This window comes from Scomber scombrus, chromosome 3, assembly GCF_963691925.1.
Source record: "Scomber scombrus chromosome 3, fScoSco1.1, whole genome shotgun sequence".
Taxonomy (NCBI): Eukaryota; Metazoa; Chordata; class Actinopteri; order Scombriformes; family Scombridae; genus Scomber; species Scomber scombrus.
This window is the reverse complement of record NC_084972.1, coordinates 19647111-19670116: the sequence shown is the minus strand read 5'-3', so window position 1 is coordinate 19670116 and position 23006 is coordinate 19647111. Positions and strand designations below refer to the sequence as shown.

The following is a 23006-nucleotide window of genomic DNA, read 5'->3' as shown; positions in this document are numbered from 1 at the left end:
GTTAATCTGGACATACAGCATCTGATACATAGATAGAAAAAATAGAAAAAAGGATTTATTTTCAGAAGTGAAATGTTTTGGGATAATTTATGAAATCTGAATCCAGTAATTAATCTGATTACTTAGTAAGACAATGCTCAATAATTTAATCTTTAAGAACTAAGATCAACATTCAAGGGATTTTCAAGATATATTATTTATCTTATATTTATCTGTATGACATAGTTTTTAGCAAATAAGAAATGAGGCAATATTGAATGAATGAATGAGAAATATTTTAGATTCAAATCTGGGTATTTTACCAACCCTAGAGAAGTATGTAAGAGAACAGTGATTGGTCACAGTTATTATATGCAGAGATTATCTTCACAGCCAAAAAGCTTTCAGCTCAATCAGAAGAAGGTATCAGTTTGTACAATCTCTGTAGTCTGTCCCCAGAATAGTTGAACAAGATGCACAGCTACTTTTCTTCCTTTATCCATAACATGATACCAAACAATGTCAAAGATCTCTGTTTCTGGAAATAGAGGTGTGTGGATCATGGTGGCTAATTAACCGATGCTCATCAATAATTGCTTACCTACTGACAAACTTTCCGGTTGAGATGGGATCATGTGCACCCATGCACAGAGCACCAATACATTGGAAATAATATAATCACAATGCACATCACTGACTGCTACCACACTGCCTCACTGGTAGGGAATTATGAAACCTGCTAGATGGTTTCATGGAGAGTGCCTCCATTTTCCACCAACCTGTTGCTTGAGGCTAAAGTCAATGCTGAAGTATGTTAAAGTGGTGGCTGTTAGATGCGGTCTTCAACTGTCTCCCATTCAAAAAGTGTCAATTTCTCTCTAAAAATACTACATCAGTATTTTTCAATCAATAAAATGGTATCAATTGCTAAATTTAATCCTTCTAATAGTATGCTGGGGGTCATTTTGGCAAGATTTGCTCCGTAAGTAAGATTTGAAAAAGTAGCCTTGATATCTGCCATGTGGGCATTGATTGACAGCTATGATTGACAGTTCACTCACCAGCTTCTATTTAGATTAATGCTACTTGATAACTGTGAAGGAAAATTAATTACCTTATTACTGTGTACATGTTTTCTAATATACTGTGTAATTTGAGACAGCCAGTACAAAGTATGTTTGAATGAACTGGTTAAGTAAATATGTTGAACTCCGTTAGCAAGCTGAGACCCAGACAGTGAACGAGATGAACTGTCTGTGCAAACGAACATTGGACTGTGTATGTGACCAGATGCCGGGTCCTTATGTCATCAATCTACTATTAAAGCCGGGAGATTTCTGCTCATCGGGGTCCAGTCTTCTCATGAGTCTTGAGACTGTGAGGGCTGCACCCTACTTCGGCCGAGTAGTCTGTCTGTGTTGCATGAAAGCTGTTTTGGGTTGTATGCATAATTTGATTCTGATATTCACTAATAAATGCCTTAAAGTCTGAGATTGCTCTCAGTGTTATTAGTGAGTAAATTATTTGTCTCCTATTTTCATACAGAATAAGCATATTAAATCTGGCTCAACAATAACAATACCTGCCCCATTAACACAGTGTAGCTAAAGTAGCTAACATTAGCCTAAGTGTACACTTGCAAACCTCACACCTCACTATAGCCGTCTTTTTATACAGTCTGTGGTTTGAGCAGGACATCAAGTCTGTCAACCAAATCTCTCTCCCACCTAAAACAACACTACAAATAGCCAATGTACCAGCCCCCTGAGGCTATAATGTTGATTACACACCAGAACAAAATGTGGAATAATGAAAAATGTTGTAATTCTCAGACAAAGTTGGCCCTAAAAGTGGTGCCAGAAAAAAGACCCCATTGTTGACTAAATTATTTAAAGTTTGTGTAATGTTCGGGTAGAAGTGGTGATTTTGATTGACAGGTGACACTTGTTAGGGGCGTGGTTTCAGGGAACTCGGCGGGCACGCCCACAGCATTTGGGAGCAGAGAGAGAGTGATTTTTACACAACTTTGAAGCCTAATTTCATATATTTGGCGATTTTTTTAATCATTCAAATTTGGCAGGGTGGTTAACAACACACTTTTCTGTGGTATGTCCAACTCAGAACACATATTTATTCTTACTTTACACGGACTTTAAGTAATAATTTTGAAGGATGCACCGATCCGATACTCTAAATCAGTCCTGTCTCAAGACTGACCTTATTAAGCAAACTGTTTATAGACAATGACATGACAGATCCATATTAAATATAGTTTCAGAATGAACTAAAATACCATAAGATATAATATGATCAACACAAAGCAATTCTAAACAAGAGGGTCTTTAATAGTGATTTAAAAGACAAGACAGAGTTGGCAGGCCTGATCTCTTCAGGCAGGTCATTCCAAACGTCTAGAAGCCCTGACAACAAAGGCTCTGTCCCTTTTATGAATCAATCTGGACCTTGGAACAACAAGATGATCCAAGATCTAAGGGAGCAGGAAGAGACGTAGGGAAATAAGAGATTTGATTAATTAATAGCTATGGGCAAGGCCTCTCAGTGCTTTGTAAGTCATTAATAAAATCTTATCTATCTAAAAGCAACAGGTAGCCAGTGAGGCCAGGGCTGGTGAAATGCGATCCTGTTTCCAAGCCCGAGTTCAAACAGAGTTTTGGATGAGCTGGAGTTGGGAGAGGGATTTTTTGCTGATGACAGACAGCAGGGAATTACAGCAGTTCAATCAACTGGTTATGAATGTGTGTATGACAGTTTGCAGAGATTTTGGCAGAAAGAAATGGTCTAATCCTTGAAATGTTTCTGAGATGATAAAAATAGGACTGAACCATAGAATTAACATGTTCATCTAGGGTGAGGTTTTGATCAAAAATGACATCAAGAGTTCCGCAATGCTGAAATGTGGTTGTTTGGAATCTTGATGTACGATTTATATATGTTTCTTATATATCTGTATTACAATTTCAGAGATTTTACAGAATTGGATATCAGGGTGTCACAAACTGGCTCAATGTATGTGACAAAGAGGGCAGACAAATCAGGATTAAGTGCCAATAAAAAAGTTTTATTGTAAAATGAACATCATAACTATTTACAAAAGGCATTAGGTGTGGAAAGTAGCTGCATCAGTAGAGAATGTAGTGTTTGGATGATTGAGGCATGTGTGTGCTGCTGTTGAATGCAAAAGAAAACGCCAAAATGAACCTAGAACCTGTAGTGGCCTAGCCAGGTGTCAGCGCCTTGCCCTAACGTCCCTCCCTGACTGCCAGCTCCTGCAGGAAGTGATCAATGGCATCATGGCGAGCAGAAAGGGAGGGGTCGTAAGACAGTTTCAGGACATTGTCAGTTGACCAGTTTCAGCCTCTGTGCATGCTTGTGCTTGTCTGTGGAAGTGAATACAGGTTTATGTGAATGACTTAGCATGATTAAGTGCACTCAAAACTTTCATTTACAGTTTACATTTACATTTTTTTACAACCCACTTGATTCTAGTACAATGCCCTCTGTCAGCGGGCTATTATTAACTGCCTCCTCTCTTTCAACAGCCTGACATCAAGCCTTTCTCTATCCTACTTTTGTTGACTTGCAGATAAAAGCAGTCTTTGACTTATTTCATGCAGCCACTCCAACACTTCTGGTTGTCGGGGGAACAAAACCTGACATTAGCTTACTCTATTACCACATGCAGGTTCTAGTAGGTGACTGTCTACAAACTAGCATCAGTAGCTCAGGTGTTTCATCCAGCCATAGGCTCCCCTAACCCCTTTTAACATGCAGAGCGAATAGCAATGGAGGAATTTTATATGGATGGATACAGTACAGTATGTTATCGCCTCGAGTGGAAAAGTAGGTCATCAGCCTCATAGGGAGCAATGGAGCTTCACTGCTTGGTTCTGCAGAGTAGCATGCTTACTGCACCCTGACTGTACAGCCAATGTTAACAGTGTTTAATCCCTTGTTATGTGTGCTCACAAGCAGTGTCAACACAATTATGTGACCTGGATGCTTAATATGCTATACCCCACAATTCTACATTCGGAATGGCTGCTGAGCATCTTATAACCACTGCAGGAAAAAAAAAAAAAAAAAAAAATCAAGCAGGACATGATATGTCAGACAGTGATGACATAAAGAAAGAAGAAAATGACAGCAATTTAACGACTGTAGGCGTAGAAAAGCAGATGAAAAGTAAACAAGTGAAGCTTTTAAAAACACGTGTCTAGTAGAGTCGGGGGGGTATGTGTGTGTGTGGGGGGCACTTCCAAAGAGGATCAGGGAAAAACAGAACAGAAAGACGTGTGGAAGCTCCTTCTACGTGAAAAAATAGTGAAACACAAATCAATAGCACGTTAAAAGGAGAAGATAGACATGAGAGCGGCTGTAACGTGATGTATGCAATGCAGTCAGTTACTGCTGCCTGAGTAAGAGTACTGAGCTTGTACGAGATGTATAGGCAAGAGACTCTTCATTACTGTCTTCTAATAACAGAGACAAGTGATTTTTACTTTTAATCCTTTTATATATCAGTGCATCCTTTAGCACCATCAATCATCAATTTTTGAATTAATGCCTAGAGACACTGAGTAGGTGTCATAGGCACTGCTCTTGACTGGTCTGTACTTACTCCAATATAACGTTCACAGTCACCAATGGCAACTCATCCTCCTCCTCAGCAAACACAATACATGCCTGGCCACAAGACTCCCTCAAGGTAGTGTAATACACAAATGAAATGCATTATTTTATTGCAACACCAGCAAATGTCCAGCTGACTTTTGATGTTTTAAGAAAGTGACCTTGTGAGGTTCAGTGCTAGATGTCTTGAAAATAAGTCTGAAGCAATACTTTGCCATTTCCAGCAGCAAAGAAGTCTATCTGCCACCATGATTATGAGTTAGAACTGTCCTGTGCCGTACACTTGGAGTATATCAAATGTCTTTTTTTCCCTCAGCAGACATTGTAATGTTCATACAGCAATCAAAAGGTCAATTTCAGATCTTCAGCTTGTCCCTAGTTTAAATGATGGTAGTCCAGTAGCACTGCACAGAGACCTTATCACTCTAATTTTATCTCTGCTGGACTGGTTTCCAATCAGTTTTAGAATAATTTTATTATATTTCAAGCTCAGGAGGGTGTGGCCCCTGGCTAAATTACTAAACTCTCTGCTATTAACTTGAGATTTTCTATAAAATAAATACATATATATTTCACTAGTAGAGATTCATGCAGGAAGAGAGAGGGGAAAGACCAGAGTCATAAGCCTCCAGAGAAAAGAGGGTGAGTAAAACCAGGGATATTGCGGTATATTCTCAGACATAGACCACTGCATTTCTACTAAAAGAGGGAAGAAAACAGACTCCAAAAATAATCTCACTGCAGCAAGCCTTCATATACTGTTTCTGCTATTATTTTTTTAATGGCTATCATGTTTGCAAATGCTGGCATGCTTGCACATGTTCACAAATGACTCCCCTTAGAATCCTCTTTTTTCGCTACTCACAAGTCTGACTTGAAAATATCTTTGACTTGCTAGATGTTTGACTTTTCCCACCTCTAGATACTTGCATGTTTGTATGGACAGGTAGAGCACAATCAAATCAAATTAAGTTATTGAGCAATGTCAAGCTTTTTCTCGACTTCTTTGTTTGTTTTTATTACTGAAGGCTCAGTTCATTTGCAGTTCCAAAGAAGCTGTGATGTTACTCAGTTTCTTATCTTACTTAACAAAAAACAAAACATTAAAAATGGTCAGTCCAGCATGCTTGAGTCACAAATAACAACCATCTAATCTCTTAGGTATGACTGCAAGCTACAAAAATAATTTGATATGGAAACAGTTGGAGTATCTCCTTCAGACATTGATCTAGTCATTATCTAAATCCTTGGCTCAGACACACAAGCAGGGAGCAAAAAGTTGAGCTCATATTACCTCCAGAGAAGCTTGTGTGCAAATTTACACTCCACAATTCATCACGATTCAGGCCATATTGGCCCCAAAGCATTTATCTCACATTAAAACCAGGTCCAGCTTTTAATAACCTTTCAAATAAAGGTTAGGGTAACAGTAATGGATTATTTTCTTGTTGATCTGGTCTTCAAAAAGAAGTTCTAGCTTAAAACTATGAAATGAGTGTACATTTTATTTTAGTTTCAAAGAAAATATCCCAGTTTTACCTACCTGGTCTGTGGATGCTATATGCACATGAAACACCTGGCAGGAGAGCTGATTGTACACTATGTGCTGCATGTGACAGGTTGTTGGAAGTAGTAAATGTCACACAGAACATACACCATTTACTTGTAGTCATTTAGAACCAAATCAATATGTACTAAGCCTTGCTAGAGTCCCTATTAATTACACCAATCAAGCAAATGCATATTGATCAGTGGTAAAAAATAAAAATAAAAAAAAAACCTGGCATGTGGGAGCTCTTGAAGGAAGCTGAAAAACAAGATGTTTCTACCCAGTTAAATAAGCAGGCAATCAAAGAGAAAGATGTTGCTGTTGGGTTTGGAAATTTAACATACATGTCCAGTAGTCTACATGTACATTTAACTTTTGATTGGTCATGTTTGATATGTTTAGTGCCAAACATTATCATTAATGCATCAGGGATGCTGTGCACTACACAAAAATATAAGATATTTTATTGCCAAAATGATCCCACCACAGGATCCATTTATTTGCATAACAATTTGCCTACTTAAAGCACAGACAAAGCAGATCAAAGGCAACCTAAAAATATCTTTTCTCCAGCACTTTTGGTGTTCAGCCAAATACAGTATGCAATACTACTACTATGCAATCACAGGGCAGTATGCAATTTATTCATTTCAGTACTTATAGTATTTTTATACATTAAATACTGAGTATAAAACAGATGTTCACCAACTGATCAAGAAGACATCTATCACATAAACCTAAAATAAAAGTTATTTTAGCATGATGAAACATATATCCACTGCCTCGGCAGTTGATATTCCTTTACTTTTCTTTTCAAAACAATATATTTCTGACTCCTCTTTCATTTCTTCCAGATTATCTTATCCGGCTGAAATACAGAGCAACATCCTGATGACAACCACAAAGTTATTATTTCCCTCTCTGTCAGTATCACAAGCAAACTATCCCTTCAAACAGTCTATCGTGAGTAATGTGTCTTCTTCTGGCACAAAGACGTAATCTGCATGTTAAGATGCATATTTGTGCACACTGTGACACATTTGGCTTGCATGTTCCATTATATACTGTAAATCCACAAGGCCTGGTTGTCATGACAGATCAAAATTGTGCCAATCAGAGTTAATTTGTCTCTTAATTAAATGTGACAGTTCAACTATTCTGAAAACTGATGCTTGACTGAGTGGAACAGAGGCTTCCCAAACATTGGACTTCTAGACTTGGTAGGACCAGCTGTTTGTAAGTCCACCACTACATTTGTGTGTAAAGTCCTTCCTAAGTTCTTAATTACAACCAACTAGTTTAAAAATGATGATTTACTAAAACAGGACAGGTTGCACTATTAAAACTTGTGAAAATGTCTTAGCTAGTAAACTGGACACAGGAAGTCACTGTAGTCTCATAAGCTAGAACATAAAAATAAAAGACACTTTTAAAGGCCAAAAATAAACTTAAACTGTAATGAAATTAAAATTGTATGTTTCAGGTCAGGTATGTTAGTTTTGTCAGTTGGTTCATTCAGCCAGCTTATGCAACAATTTCACCTGACAGGTAGAAGGTGTAAATATTTAGTAACAGCTATTCTATAGGTTTGTGTGGTGCAACTGGTATTACGTTAGTGATGTGTAAGTCTCCAGTTCATAAATGCTAAGTTTGAATTTAGGAAAGGCATGTGCATCTGTCTCCCATTCCTGAGCAATGCTGTGGGAAATTAAGATCAAACAATTTACAAACCTAGAAAACTAAACACTGAGACCTGATAGTGACAGTATGAGATACTTCCTACCCTCTCCTCTAATCAATCCACTGCACCTGGAAAGCGATTCCTCACATATCAAACCATCACAGTCGGTGCTTGCCTGGCAGTCTTTCTCTCCCACCTCCTTTTTTTCTGCACACTGTCATATCAGCTTATACTCTACCATGCATACAATCTCTAAAACCATCAACCATTATACTGGCACACCAAGATTGTCAGGATGAGTAAGGGCCCTGTTTACCTGAATCAGAGCAAAAACGCTTATTGGAAATGCTAAATTACTATAGCTTTAGTTTGTGAAGGTATGCAAAATCTGCCAAAGCAAAAAGGGGAAAGTGCTATGACAGTGAATTTAAAAGCTAAGTGGCAATTTCAAACAGAGATGCCACACAGGGGAGGATAGTAGGAGTGCAGTAAAACAATGAAATCCCTTGTGGCTGCTACACAGCTTCACTTTCAAGAGTTCAGTCAGAGTAATTTAATAAACTCACCTTTGCAGACGTACAGTATGTGCTTCTGTGTATTGGTGAAGGTTGGGAGAAAATGGCTATACACACTTGACAGTCCATCTGTTAACTTAAAACACAATTTTTCATGACAATCCCATGCAGTCATGAAGTGCTTCCTGTGTGTTACTGCTAAAAGAATAGTAGATGTTTCATTACTGCTGACCTCATGGCTAATATTCAGGGAGGAAAATGGGATAATGTGCCACTTCCAAGTGTAAAACATGCCAAAATGTTTGTATATGAAGGTCTGACCTGGTAAAGCTGGTAGTGAAATGAGGGGTGGCCTTGCATGTGCATGCACTGAATAGGTTGTCATGGTTACAGCACCACATTGCCTCACCAAAACTAAATGATGAACATCAACACATTTACACGTTTGCGTGGGTCGATATTAAAAAAAAAAGAAAGAAAGAAATATTCTAAAGCAAAGAATCATTCAGTAAGATTTTTTTTTGCTCTCTTTTTATATTTAGTTTGTTGTGTTTTTGAAGGTAAACACTGATGGGATGAAGACTGAGGTTGGGAAGAGCATTGGTAGTATTCAGTATTTATTTATTATTATTCCTCACAGTCGCATGATGTTAAATGCTAAACGAGGTTAATGGAACAACACAGGATTTTTTCTCATCAGTGTGTATAGCTTTGAATTGACTCCTCATTGACTATCACATTCACAAATACCTCTCTAATGATCTTTTCATGCTGTAACTTTCAAAGTTATCAATTAGGATTGCCAGTGAAATGTGGGATGACTCTGCAATCAGTTTGAAGAGCTATCCGATTAAAGCAGTGAATAATGGACCATAAAGAGCATTATGCAGGTCACACACAGCTCATGATAAAACCACTATGCCACTGTCAACAAAACTGCAATGATTATCTCCATAACTTATTAATCTGTTGCTAATGTTTCCGATTATTGAAATAAATCATTCAGTATCTAAAATGTTTTTGTTCTTCTTTTTTTTCATTGAAGTTACAGTAAAGATCCAGACATGATATGTCTTAAAGACCACTGGACGCCCACCATTGGTTTTTGAATTTAGAGGAAATAACAGGAGCTAAAGGGGGTGATCTAGGTATATTTCAATGGCTCGTAATCAAAATAAACCAGATCTAATGCAGCTCCTTTCTTTACTGCGTGTAAACACGTGGTTTAGCTAAATAAATGAGTTCAATAAGCTCCAGTGCTAACGAATCTGTCATTGAATCTATCGTTTCCCCGTTTCTTGTCTTTGTGTTAAGCTAAGCCAACTGACTGCCGGCAGTAATTTAATATTCACTGTACACACATGACGGTATCAATATTCTTATCTTGCAAGAAAGTGAATGAGAATATTTCCCAAAATATTGGACTATTTCATTAAGAGATATAAAAAGATAAACTGACACTCTTATGTCTTCATCTTTTATGCAGAATTCTATTTTGTATGGTTTAGACATCCAGGCCCTTGACATAGTGATGAACTCATCCATTCATCCATGATCATTAAAATTTGAGTCTGACGAACAAGATCTGTGACAACTAATCTGATAATATGTCCTGTAATATGTTATCAATTCTATTGATGATTAATGTCCATGCATTTCCTTCAGACGTCAAAACAATTGTGTCTAATGATTGATGTTAGCTATAATTCAACCTGTGGAATAATACAACAAATTTAGCTTTAAAACAATTAAACTGTGAAATGGGAGGGAGGACGTCTACTGTAAAGATAAACTTACAATTTATAATGAAACACAGTTATCAGGTGAAACAACTATCTAGCTCTAAAGCATCATAAACAGGAGAAGAAAGACAATAGATGCATGATACATAAAAAAAAACATAACATGAATAATTGAACAACCTCTTTTGTGGCAAAATGAAATCTATTTCTAAACACACATTTCTATCTCACCTTACCCAAGTTAGTTTTATTATGCAGAGGTAAAGTTGTGTTAATGACACTCCGACCCCTACACTGGACAGTTAGAAGTTACTGCCAAATCAATGGCACATTAATTCAGACCAAATTAGGTCTCCCACATGAACTTTTACACAAAGTAGAGCAATTTTTAAAAACGTGCATGGCCATTGTATTTTTATACTATCTGGAGAGAGAGATAAGGCTGTTCCTACATGCTAATCATATTTGAATGTTAAGACAAATCCACTTAAAATAAAACACCTACAGACAGGCATGCTGGCCCATTTTCTCACTCTTTCATAATGTAGAATTTATGCTGACTGACTATAAACGACTATAAACTCTGTATTACTCTGCGTCTCTCAGCATTATCTGCTAAACAGAAATGGCATTAAACAACCTTAAAAGAAAATGCTGGTGTGTTTAAATTTGTGTCCTTTACTTTACACAGTTTTGCATCCTTTTACAGTGTGTGGCTTTTTTGTTATAGTCTAGTGATGTATTTCACTGAGAAATGTTCATGGGGTGTGGGATCACACTGCCTTTGGGAAGCAGCATCATGTTATCTCTTTTTTGTTAATTCTATGATCTATCCCGCTCCAAGTTACCATCAGTGTCTGTCCTAATAGGTTTTTGTTTTTGAACTTTTTGTGTCAATAATATCACCGTTTTCATTCATTAATGCCATTTCTGGACATACAGTACATTAGTAGTTAATGCTATAATCATCATGGTTTAAAACTATCTATAAAATCTCTGACTGAATACTTAAATCTGCAATGTACCCTAACCTTTTTTCTTTATAATCGTAAAGAGGGAAAAACATTTTCCAGCTCAGCGGTATTAAAAGACTGAACTTTTCATCACTAGGAAAACTCTCTAAAGGTTGTATTTGTAGGACTATAACCATCTGTTACCTTAATTATTTTCATATAGAGCTCTCTTTAAAATGTCTCAACTTGCAATGAGTGTTGAATTGTTTTATATTCAATGTGATGAAGAAAAAAAAAAAAAATCACTCATTGCAAATATGCTGGTGCCTGCTGTTTTGGCAGAATGAATAGGGTAAAAAAAAAAACATACTGTATGAAGTGTATCATTCAGTATGAAATAACCATGGCAACCATGGACAAGAGGAATAGAGACAAGACTGGTTCATCTCCGTGAGCTAAAGTAACTGAGCTATTACACCAAAATATTCCAACTTCATTTACCAAAGACTAAATGCATTGAATATGCAATATGCAACCAATAATGATATTTTGTCTGAATTATTTCCAATGCAAATACACACACTTAAAAACCTTGAAACACCACTTGAAAACCCAGATAAGTAATTTTTATTTATGTGGCCAACTATTATATATTTTATGTACTTTCAAATCTGTGTGTGTGAGAGTGTATATAGGGGGGTGATAGCTATGCCAGGAATCCGCTGAGAGGCAAATCAATGAATGAGCTTTAAGCTGATGCATTGTGCATTCTGACCTATGATCGTAAATGCAGCTGAATGTACGGTGCTGGTGATGTAGGCTAATTGCTCCTCAGACACATTAACAAAAAAGATGTGAGTAGTCTTTCTCCACTGCTTTGTAAGATTCCGTTTGCCCGAGTCAGTGCTTAAGTTTGAATGCACCACTCAACTGACTTAACATTCCTCATTTAAAATTGTAGCATACAGGTGAAAAAGTGGTGTAACGTAATTGGAAGCAGCTAAAAATGAAATACAAAAAGTAAAGTAAGGCACATTTTGCTGGGCTATGATTGTACCTCGCTTTGATTTTATTCATAGTTGACGTAGGCTATTAAACAAAGTAAATATTCATTCAGTGGCTACTTCAACATGTAGTTATTTAAACCTCCAACAGAAAGCTGTTTTATGTCCTCTTGTCTAATATCCTGCTTAGTAGATTAACATTTTACACAATTCTAACACTTTTATTTAACACAATTTTACTTATATTATACATATTGGAGTCATTGGTTTTAAGACTATATATATAGAAATGACTGAGTGTAATGAACAGTGATACCGTTCTAACAGATATTCATCTCGGAATGAAAGCACATCCAATTGAGCCCTGAATACCTCTCCCGATGTAAGGCATTGCAAATTAATTCTGCCTCGATATCTATCAGATTGCAAAGAAACGGACAACCTGTCTGGCAGCTTGCTTCAGGTAGGAGGAGACAGGTAGAAACTTTCTGATAGAAAACCTGTTCACAGAGTCAGTTACCATGGTGACTGACTCTGGAGTTTCACTTACCTCTCTTTCAGGAACAGATAACACAGAGTTTCCCTCATCTCAGGGTTAACTTACTCTGAGTTTTCCACATAACCCGCTTTCTGGAATACCCCCCTGAACAACTCTGCGCCAGCTCAGTGTCTTAGGCAATGACGTCTTTCCTCAGAGCTAACAGTGCAGTAGAGAAGTTGCTCTCCTCTGCTGGAGACATGACATTATTAACACAGTTGAGCACTGCTCTTCCACCTCAGTTTGTTATTCTCATATGCAGGGGACTGTAAAATGCTTTCAAATTAATTCATTCATTTATGCAGTTAACTTTTTTAATGTAACAAGGCTGTGGACCATTGTGTATCTGTCAGTTTTGTTTCATATTGTACTTCAGTGGACTAAGGACTAAGAACACCAGTGAATGGTTTGGCACACAGTAAACTGAAGCACTGAAAATACTATTGATTCAAATCAGTTTTGAGTTGAGAATCGATTCTGAATCAATCTGGTACCCAAGTATCATGATATCGAAGACTAATATAAAGCATATCATCTCAGGCTTAATAAAAAATAACAATAATTTAAAAAACCATCATTGTCACAACCTTTATTTTTCATCTTGTTTATGTGCTCCTATGACCACAATTAGTCACTAGCAATTTCAAAGTGGTTGCTATTAATTTGGTATAAAATGTGCCCTCCATTAGTATGAATGACTTGCTATCTACATCAATAGCACTCTTTCACCATGGACATTTTCATGTTATACCAGGAAAAGCCCAGGTGTAATTAATCAAATTAATAATGACTACCTTACATTTAGCTGAGCCAGTTCAAGGTTGCTTGTATTGTCCACACTGGCTCAAATGAATGACTTAGTGGGACACTTAATTTGCATGCTTTTTTCTGCTATTGTATGAGTCACAATAGCTGCTGTGAAAGAGAATACATGAACATGGTGGCCATCACGGCACTTATGAAGTGATGTATTGTAACTGAATGGAGATGGTGCTTTTATACGTGTACAGTATAGTCTATGATCAACAGCATTTCAAAAGCCAATCATGAATACAGGGTTGTTCGTGGAGATGTCAAATAATAATAAATCAAATCAGATCACACTGTTCTTGAAAGTGGGCCACTGGTCTTTGTGTTTAGTCACCTTGGAATCTGCAACTTTGTAATGGGCTATATAGTAGGTTATAATCTCAACAATAAATTAATGATTAATTGCAAAATAATCTAAATCTTAATCAATAAGGAAACTAATCATTAGTTGCAACCCTAGAATAAAGAAACATTCAGGCTCATCTAATTGTGAGGTCTTTGAAGTTGAGTTCTGCATGTCTCTGAGTGAATGAAGTCAAGGTAATGCTTGGAATAAACAATCATGATTACAACATCATTTGTTTTCTACTGAATGTTGTGGAGTGTCTTCTGAGTCTAAATTATGACAGAAAATCTTCAATGATTCCATATAATTGGGCCTGATTTATTTTCAGCTAATGGATTCTTAAATATCTTGAGCAAAGCCTTGTTTCTCCCTTTTTCTCTGCCTCTGATCATCTATTAACTCTACCTCTCTTCCTTGATCTCAACATCATTCTCATCCTCTACCAAACTGAAAAGGTCCTGAAGTGCTTTTGCAAAAAACAATTAAGAGAACAAGGTCATATCAAGTTACAGAGTCTGTTCCATCAAGCACCATCGACATCAGCTGACCATTGTGTCCAGTGTAACTAATGTGGATGGATTCATGTTGACAATGGTAACATCTTGATGAGTCTTTGTCACTTACTGAGGCACTTTTGTAATCTTCACCTGTGAGAGAGGTTAAGTACGATGTGAAAAAATGAGGTGGGAAGACACAAGAAGAATCATAAATTATGAATGGGGCTGATAATGGAAGGTGTGAGTGGACAATAAAAGATGGGGAAGGATCGGATTTGTCATCTGCAACCTAACAGAAGACGAGGATTGAGAACAAATGTGGAACAGACTGTTACTTTGCATAATGTTTGCACGCTGTGATTAATATGTCCCTTAATTAAACACAGCTCTTCTCTAAAGCTTCCATCATAACTTCAAAGACTGTAGAAAAACTGCAGGTATCAAAGTCAAAAAATATGTTTTCTTCCAACAAAAAATGCAGAGCAGATTGTAAAATAGGGGTCCAATCTCAAAATGCAGGATATTGGCCCATTAATCAAGCCAACCACTATTGAAATCACACAAATGCTTAAGGGTAGTCACACACACACACACAAGTGCTGCGAGGATAAACTATGGCGAGGTTGCAATGGATAAGCAGAGAGTAGGTATCTCTGCTGAAACTTAACCAAGAGCATATTTTTAAACTGTATCACAAAGAGTCATTTTCATCATCAGTATCAGTTAAAATTCCCAATACGTTTGAGAAAGACAAAGCACAATGCTTTAGTACTAAAGGATTGCAGTAGTTATTGATTATTCGATTGATAAGAAGCAACTTTACATTAAGTGTTATTATGCTATTACAAACTGCATGAGTAGTTTATCCAGGAGTTTTCAGTGACAGAGAGAAACTTTAAGAATTTCTAACAGGGTAACTTTTTCATTTAAAAACCAGGTCTGACAAAAATTGTTATTCAATGCGAAGCATTTTATACATCTTTAAAAATGTCTGGAGGTGATTTTTAATCAAAAATACAATCAGCTGTCTGGGTGGAATGTGGATGGACTCACCTGCAGTCAAACCCACAGGAAACCATAACAACATTTTCAGCTTTTCTGAGCTTTATTCTGCTTTTAGTTTGTTGTTTAGGTTGTATGTACTGCATTGTATGATTGAGTGCCATCAAACCAGGTCAGACAAATTACTAACAACTAGTGAAGAAGGTCAAATACTGAGTAAGCCTAAGACTTGACCCACAATTCAGATGTAATGATAATGTTGTCTGTATTTGCTAGATGTTAAAGTAGATATTCATTTGTAAATAGTTTTATAATATAATAAAAGCTGTGTGTTTGGAGTTTTTCTGCCCCCTAATGGCTAATGCTATTGTTATGCAAGCTTCCTTTCCAAAGAAAATGAACAATGTCCAATAAAACCTCTGATAAAGTTTTTTTTTTGGTAGCAGCATAAAATAGTGACCCCCTGCTCAGATGATATCATTTTCTTAATGAGGTAGTTTGGCTTGGGGTCACAGTGAACTAATGAGCGGAAGAGCAGCACATATCTTTCAGGCTGTGTGTGTATGTATATGCCTGATTTGGAGAATCATGTGAATGAGATATTGCTTGCCTAAATGGGGAAGAGCATACGTGTGTCTGTGTTGGCTTGATATAGTGAGAAGTGAGTTCTAAATACTTCCTGAATCAGGATGTTGGCTAATGACATCCTGTTGTCCTGTTTGGTATTTGTGGAAGTGAGAATCCTCCTAATATTCAGGGTTATGTGTTTGTGGCTGTTCATGTTCAAACTTGTCCTTTTTGTGACAAGGACTATATTGTCTAATGTAAAAGATACATCAATCTCAAAAGGGGTATAGTGTGCAACATAGGTTTCATTTACTTTATACACTAAACAGTCGGTTGTCTGTCTGTGAGTTGTAAAATGTAGTGTAAGTCCTTAGGACAAGTTTGAACATGAACATTCATAGACACATAACCCTGAATATTAGTGGCATTCTCACTTCCACAAAATCAGCATAACAGGATGTCATAAACCCCCATCCTGCCTCAGGAAATAATCAGAACTCACTTCTCAGAAATCACTGAGAAGTCAACACTGACACATGTATGCTCTTCCCCATATAAGCATTCTCAATATCACACACACACACACAGAGACACAAACACAGCCCGAAAGATGTGCTGTTCCTCAGCTCATTAGTTCACTGTGACCCCAAGCCAAACCACCTCATTACGAAAAATCCTTAAATCGTCCCTGATATTCTCTGAGCAGGGGTCACTCTTTTATACTGCTAACAAAAACAGAAAAATCTCCTCAGAGGATTCATTGTCCACCATTTAAAAGCATGTTTTTAGCCCTATAACAAATTTTAGAATTGTATCTTATGTGTGACTGCAGTGAGGATCAATTTCTTGCTACCTCAGCACATAAATACACATACATTTATCAAGGACTTAGTGGTATTCACCAGAGACATGACTAACAGTACATAAGTATATTCTTTCAGTTTGTGGGTAGTTGTGAAGTTGTCATCTCTGGATGGACAGTCTCACCCTGAGCCCTTCTCTCTGTCATGTGAAGTGAGTCATGTCTGTGAAGCACTATTATTATCGTCTGCCTGGGGTGGGAATTAGAGATAAGCTGCAGAGGAGGCTGATTTCAGGAATGAAGGAATGAAGTTGGAGAAAAAAAAGTATATCCTCACTTAACATTTTTGGGTGCAGATGTGAGACACAGAAACATAAACTACCTCTCTAATATGGCATTTTCCTGCCCTTTAATATACCTTATACGTATGTGCAGTAACAGGTAAAAGCTATGACTCTGCATGTGCTGGAAAAAAAAAAAAGTATTTATGATGTAAGTAAATACTCAAAATCAACACTGGAACTAAAATACATTTTACACTTAGTTGTATGGAACAAATGTGTACTTGATAAGGCTATCAAGCTAAATGTGATTGCACTGCTTTAATACAGTATGTTGAATAACAGTCCTGTACACAACTGCAATATTTACTTCTCTTCTTGCTAATTTCTGTTCTGCACCTAAATCAGTGAGAGTAGATTTCGCCTTTGGCTGCAATGCTTTGCATTTAGATTAGTGTCACCACTGCTATGCAGTCGGGACCTGAATCTACACAAGCCCGAGCAGCTATATTCTTCCTACGAAGCCTGATATTTCCTGAGTAATGTATGAGAAATGACTTTATAGCCTCTCAGGCTACCATAGGTTAACACCTAATTTTTCCCAGGACTGGAAAAAAATACAGCAAATTCATTGCACATTATTTGAAAAACATTAAACATTTAACATTAACATACATAAACATTATTTCAAGATAAATCCATAAAGTACAGTGTTTAGTAAAGGTGTTAATATGCAGTATGTCTATCGTAAGGTATGAGAGGTCTATCAAAAAAAACTGAATGTAATATGAGTATGAATGTGACAGTTATGCCACAGCATTTCCTTTTTTTAAAAGACAACATTAATCTGGAAATCATCATGACCAAAGTCATAATAACGTTTTTGTTTTTTGAACATCTGACTTCATGTCAGTCACTTCTGAAACCAAACCTAGGCCCTTGTTCAGGTTAGTGCTGCACATTTAGTTGATTCATTGATTGACAGAAACTTAATCTGCAACTATTTTGATAATCAAATAATAATATTTCAGTCATTTTTCAAGCAGAGGCCAAATACTCTCTGGTCTGTTGGTCAGACAAAACAAGTAAATTGGCGACATCACCAGTTGCTCGGAGATTATGAGAGGCATTTTTTCACTTTACTGACTAAACGATTAAAAGTGAAAGCAAGTGTGAGTTGTATACCAACATTAGACTAAATACATGTTCTACTTCACAATGTTAAATTGTAAACAACTGGAAAATACTAATGTTTCAAAACCATTTATGAACACAGCAGGAACAGGAGTCAAACATTGATGATCCTGACTTCCTGAGATGTTGCATCACAGATTTGTGCAACGTGGGTTTTTGTTCCTGGTTTAAATTCTGATAAAGACGTGCCTAGTCAGTCGGTTACACAGAGAACTCTCTAGTCTGGCGCAACATGGTGCAATCAATGTTTTCTTACAACACAGAGTGGTAAGAAAGGACTTTCCTATGGCCCTGTCAACTTTTCCTGCTAGCCCTGCGCCGAAATATGACTCGCTCAGTCCGGGCAGTTAGAGGACACCTGTGCTGCTACATACATCAAATATCAAAGGAATAATTTGACTTTGTATCCTGAACTACATTGTTTGCAATGACAGGCCTTACTCATTCTGCAAGAAGAAAGGGCCCAGGCTTTTTAGTTCCCCCAAGAACCTTTGATGACAAGAGAAAGAACGACATTAAGCTGAATGCTGCAAAGCCATAAGAAAGTTTGATGTACCACTTTCAAGCTTCAACGGCAAGTGACTCATCTTCTCTTTGCCGGAAAACAAGTCGGCATCTCCTCATACACGTACGTGTCAACAAGCAACAGCCTCCTTCATGTTCCCAGTGCTGTCATGAAATGGCCACATGACACTGGCAGGAAGCGTTCATTTAGTGACCGTTTTATTCTCTGTTTGATGATGTTGCACTGAAAAAATATCACAATGGGTGGAGAGTAGTAGCAAGTCAGTGCAGAGCTGAAAAATAGTGTTTATGTTGTTATCAAATGCAAAAATGATCACCTTTTTTGGGCACATTCTTTTACCAATAGACTGTAATTGATTTGCTTTATCCCAGTTTGTAAGTATTGTTTAATAGTCGAGATCTGTATGATTGAAGTCTTTCTTGTGAAATATTTAGGTTGTCTACAAAAGCATCAGGCCATGTGTGCTGTTAGCTCTCTGAAATACATCAATGTGACTTTCCATCCATGTGCAAGAATAGACTGTTTTTGCTGATTTGATAGACTGGTCAGCCAGGATGCTTGATTTAGTCATACCAGTGACTCGATTCGAGAAGTCACATCACATGAATAATTGATACATGTCAGATTTAGGACTGAAGTGAGCCATGAAAACAAGTCTCGGGAGAAACACGACCAGAGAGATACTGTATATTGTAACAAGACAGAGAGATTCCAAACTCCTTCCATATTGTATTCTTTAACATGTTAACATTTATCAATGAATTCATAAATATAACTATCAGATATTTGATTCATAAACACACTGCAGACTCACAGCTATAGTGCTGATTATAAGATTGGTGTGGAAACCTGTTTTGTTTATTACTTATCTTGTTGAACATAAACAGACACACTGACTGAATATAAACAGTATAAAATAATGAATCTGCCCCACTGTTCATATGTCTAGAACTTCAATCACTCATTTTGTTTCTTTTTAATGAAATGATCGCAAAATCAATAACTTTTAACAGAAATTTGTAGAAAGATGACATGATAAGATATCTTCGACGTGTTATTCCCCTGACAGTCAATAAATGATCATATTGAAACGCAGCCCTGCTTTAATCTGCAGACAATCTAAAATTGTAGAAATGAATGGTGTCATACTTAAGTGTTTTAAAGATGCAAATTTAATTTCAAAGTGTCAAACCAAACTCAGTGAAACCATTCATTGTGAGTCAGCCACCAAACCCAAAAAGATTTTACAGTTTAACCAACAGTGGTTTTGCCACTTAAGACTTAAGATACTGTTTGAATAAAGAGGAGAGGTTTTATGGTCAAGTGACACCATAACTACACAGTCACACCGAGAGCTTTTGTTCCTCAGATAACTGGTAGATTTGTTGTAGATTTGCTCTCACAAAAACATTAATTAAGACCTGAAATAAAATACAAAATATTGTATTATTAATATGAATTCTTAATAAGTATAGGGAGTCTGGTTGCAGCTAAAACACCACTGTTTCTTACTGACTTCAGGTTATCACATCTTTACAACTTACCATCCTGCAGCTCTTCAACACTTAGCTGGATCCTGCCCTCTATTAACAGCTTGTCACAGCAAGACGACACCTGCTCAATCCCACCAGTCTACACTGACATCCTGAGTTTTAAAACGGGCTAGCTGAGCTTAGTGTACATTTCAATTATAAGAATGAGGATGAACGCAAGTCAAAAGCATGATGTCAGCAAACAAAGACAGCTGAATAGGATAAGAAGGAAAGTGAGAAATTGGTAGTGAGTGGGAGGGAGGGAGAGAGAATGTGTTTGTGTGTGTGTGCAAGATGCAGAAAGGCAAAAAAGAATGAAGGCAGAGTATGTTTTTTTTCAGTTCCGTTCCGTGAATCTACTCAATATAAAACTGCTGTTTTCTCTGTTGTCCACAGACAAACAGGATATGTGTTAGCAGTAGTGATGAAGTGTAACCCCGTTAATGTTTGGTCCTGGTCCACAGCTTTGATATATTGAATTAAGCTTTCTGGGCACAACGCCAGCTCAGAGCTCTGAAGCAAGTTGACATGATGGTATCTGACTTATCTCCAAGTATATGGACTCCTGTGTTGACTAATTAATAAAGTGGTTACAGGCTGTGTTTCAGTATGACTTTTTAAAATCCTGTTTTTCTGTGCTATAGATAATAGGATTTATACAGGCCACTGTGTAGTCTGTGTTGAGCTCAATCTCAATCTCTGCATATATGGTGCTTTAAGGTATGATTTGGTGCTTGTACAAGTCCAAACTTTATTTCTATTGAGTACAACATGCATCCTACATGTTCATTTATTTGAATGATGGCATTGTGTTTCATGGTATTGCAGGATTTCATTCTAAAACTATACAGATATTTCTTTTCTGCAGCAATATGTTTAGCTTCTAAATGACACATGAGGAGCAATAAGATCAAAGGCTGTAACAACCTACCCAATAAAAGCAATTTCACTTCTCTGGCTGCCTTCTCTCCGTCCTCTCGCAGATTTTTGTCAATCATCTTTGACCTCTCCGCGGCAGCTTTATCCTCGGCGCTCACCGTACAACCCATGGCTCCAAAGGCAGGGGTGCGCCGACCACTTGCAAAAAATTAAAAAAGCTTCAGTGCAGATGGTCTCAGCGTGCCAGCCGATGCCAGGAATAAGGACTGAGCGGCTCCTGCTTCCAGCACTGCCTTCTGTAGGAAGGAAAACAGCCGATTCCAGAGTTGTTACCAACGCGTAAAAAGTCAACGCTGGAGCTCAGACCAGCATACGATGCCTTCAAATTATTAGTTTTTTATGCCAAATTTCAGGCTGTTACCGGTGGTCCATTTCGAGTCGTTCAGAGCTTTCTGTCCATCATCCATTCACAGGCTGAAACGCTGGTGTTCGCTTGTCTTCTCGGCCTGGTGAGCAGCGCGTCTCTCGATCACTGCCTGTAGCTCTTTTTTGGTGCTCAATTAGCCCTCGCGCGAAAATCCCCAGATATCCCTTTGACAATTGGGAGAAGTGGACCAATCGTAACAACGTCACTTGGACAACTTGTCGCGATAGTCCAATTAAAACAGGTGAGCTCTGCGCGTTGGCTTGCGTGGAGCCAATTAGAGGGGAAGCCAGCGAGGCGTGATTTTAGAGGTGCGGTGTGCAAACTGCAGTGGTCGCTGTGCCAGCATCATTCCTCTGCATTTCACCAAGATGCAACCTCGGAGACGACAAAATACAACATTATAAGGCAGCCTCAAGCTGTTCCCTGACCAACTGAATCGTGCAGGGGCAGGTTTATGTGCGCAAGGACGCAGGATGGGCTGTTAAAATGGCTGATGGTTCATTCTATCATAATGTTTTTGAAATACCTTGGCACATAATCATTAGGCCCACAGAAGAGTTGGCATATAGCGACACCAAATGGACATATCTAGACATTTTCTGTGGTTGGCAGTTAATAGGTAACAAACTTTATTATATAGCACTTTTCATACCAGAAGTACAGTTCAAAGTGCAAAGATACACACAGTCAAAAAAGTATAAATAATATAATGTTGCTTAATTATTTGCTTGTGATTATGGTTTGTTTCAGCAGGACATTTTCTTAGCATTTGTTTAAAAATGAAAATATAATTTAAACTTAGTTATACTATTTTTAAACATGAACAGATTTTTTTTGACAGTGGCCTTAAGTTTAGCCTTAGTTTGTCCTTTTTGTTCTACTTGTAAAATATATAGTGACATAATGTGTTCAATGAAGAATGTTCTTTGTTCTTTTTCCTTTGAGATCCAGATAGATTTTGCTACACTTGTTGGTTATGAATCAGTAAATCTAACAGGAGTGCCAGAAATACACTAGCCTTTGTGTCTTTTCTGCTATTTTGACCACAAACACATTTAAATGAATTAGTTGTTGATGTGTTACAGTAAAAAAAACTGCAGTATGTTGACACAACAAGGTCAGTGGTGAGGGTTCATGGTGACATAGGTTAAGGTTTGGTGGTTTTTTGTAAACACAGCTCAGCCTTCACAGATATGATAAGAACACTTACCAGGTATAAATAAACTCTTCTTTTAAACCTGGTACATACGTGTGTGTGTGTGTGTGTGTGTGTGTGTGTTTGGGCGTGATAATAGAATTGTATATTGTGTACATATATTTATATGTATGTGATTGTATATAAGATGTATATTGTATTCTATATTTCTACAGCACAAATGTCCCTTTATTGTAAAAAAACAAAACAAAAACAAACATTCAATTGACTTAGCAACTCAAAACTCAAATTATTGAGGGTAAGTTGTTGTTCATTAGTATGTTTAAATAATGCATTAACCAGATATGTGCTGCTTATATACGTATCCATTAGAGTC

The 23006-nt window shown here is 37.3% G+C and overlaps 1 protein-coding gene across 2 annotated transcripts in view; it reads right to left on the bottom strand.

Moving 5' to 3' along the window:
• gnai2b (guanine nucleotide binding protein (G protein), alpha inhibiting activity polypeptide 2b) overlaps positions 1–21892 on the bottom strand; it is a 43085-nt gene extending 21193 nt beyond the window's left edge. The window contains exons 1-2 of one of the 2 annotated variants that reach the window (XM_062442555.1): positions 21469–21892; positions 21100–21343 (exon numbers count right to left, since the gene is read on the bottom strand). In XM_062442555.1, coding sequence (XP_062298539.1) covers positions 21100–21217 — 118 coding nt within the window. In that variant the 5' untranslated portion in view covers positions 21218–21343; positions 21469–21892. Of the gene's footprint in view, positions 1–21099 lie in introns of both variants that reach the window. The other variant, XM_062442547.1, reaches the window with a different exon arrangement.
• Between the last annotated feature and the right edge of the window lie 1114 nt (positions 21893–23006).